Consider the following 1,072-nt stretch of genomic DNA (forward strand, 5'->3'; position numbering starts at 1 on the left):
TTGGAGAAGACAACAACATCATCAGCGTATGCAATCCATTTGACAGCCTGTTTTCCAATCGACTTCCCACTAACTCTCTTCTGTTCTCTACTTGTACATTCATTTGGTATTCTAAAATCAAATTTTATACCCCATCCATCTGGTAGAGCGTCATCGATTTCGTTTTCAGCAATTCTCAAAACATAGTCAAAATACAAGTTGAACAGGCAGGGAGATTCTTGTCCTCCTTGTCGACATCCAACCAACACATCAAAGAACGTTTTCATTCCGGCAATACATGCAATTGTTCCTTCATACATGGCTTTTATTAGGTCAGCAATGTGTTTGGCTCCTGTTCTAATCAATAAAACCCTGATGAGTAGATCACGTGGGATATGGTCATAAGCAGCTGTCAAATCAACGTATGTTACTACAAGTGTTCCATCATGTTTTTGTATTACATTGTTGGTAATAAAAATGGCATCAGCTGTTGATCGATTAGCACGAAAGCCATACTGATTTTCATTGAGGATCTTCTCGTACGCACCTTTAAGGCGCTCTGTTATTATCTTCGATAGAATTCTACTCAAATTTGCTCCAATAGAGATACCCCTATAGTTCTTTGCTTCATTCATATTACCTTTCTTATATATATTCTGTTATATAAGTTATTCTGCTACCAAGCCATTGTGTAGGAACTTTGAGTGTGGTCCATATAAGAGACATCAGTGCAAACAGAAACTCAACGAGATTTTCACTTGAGTTGTACTTCAGTATTTCTGTTTTGACCTTGTCTGTTCCTCCACTTTTTCCATTCTTAAAAGATTTAATCACATTCTTGATTTCCTGTCTAGTTGGTTCACTTTCATCGATCTTATAATTATCATCTATAAGGTAGTGATATCTTTCTGGGTGTTGTATCTCATCTGGAACAGCCAACTGATCTGGACGTTCACCAAAATGGGTTTGAAAGTGTTCTTTAAGTTTGTTGTTCTGAATTCTTAATTTATTTGATGTCTTCATGACTGAAAATTTCTTTGCTAAGGCAAATTCCTTTTCAACTGTTCGGGCTTCTGCAACACTATTTAGGTTG

General features: G+C 36.8%; 1 protein-coding gene across 1 annotated transcript; it reads right to left on the reverse strand.

Moving 5' to 3' along the window:
• Positions 1-74: 74 nt before the first annotated feature.
• LOC117112458 lies at positions 75-614 on the reverse strand (the record flags this gene model as incomplete). Its single annotated transcript, XM_033255547.1, has 1 exon — positions 75-614. A coding segment is annotated over exon 1 (540 nt), but the record flags the coding sequence as incomplete, so codon positions are not given.
• Between the last annotated feature and the right edge of the window lie 458 nt (positions 615-1,072).

The sequence above is a fragment of the Anneissia japonica genome, unplaced genomic scaffold (assembly GCF_011630105.1).
Source record: "Anneissia japonica isolate Jap-2015-1 unplaced genomic scaffold, ASM1163010v1 scaffold187329_len1045_cov140, whole genome shotgun sequence".
Taxonomy (NCBI): domain Eukaryota; kingdom Metazoa; phylum Echinodermata; class Crinoidea; order Comatulida; family Comatulidae; genus Anneissia; species Anneissia japonica.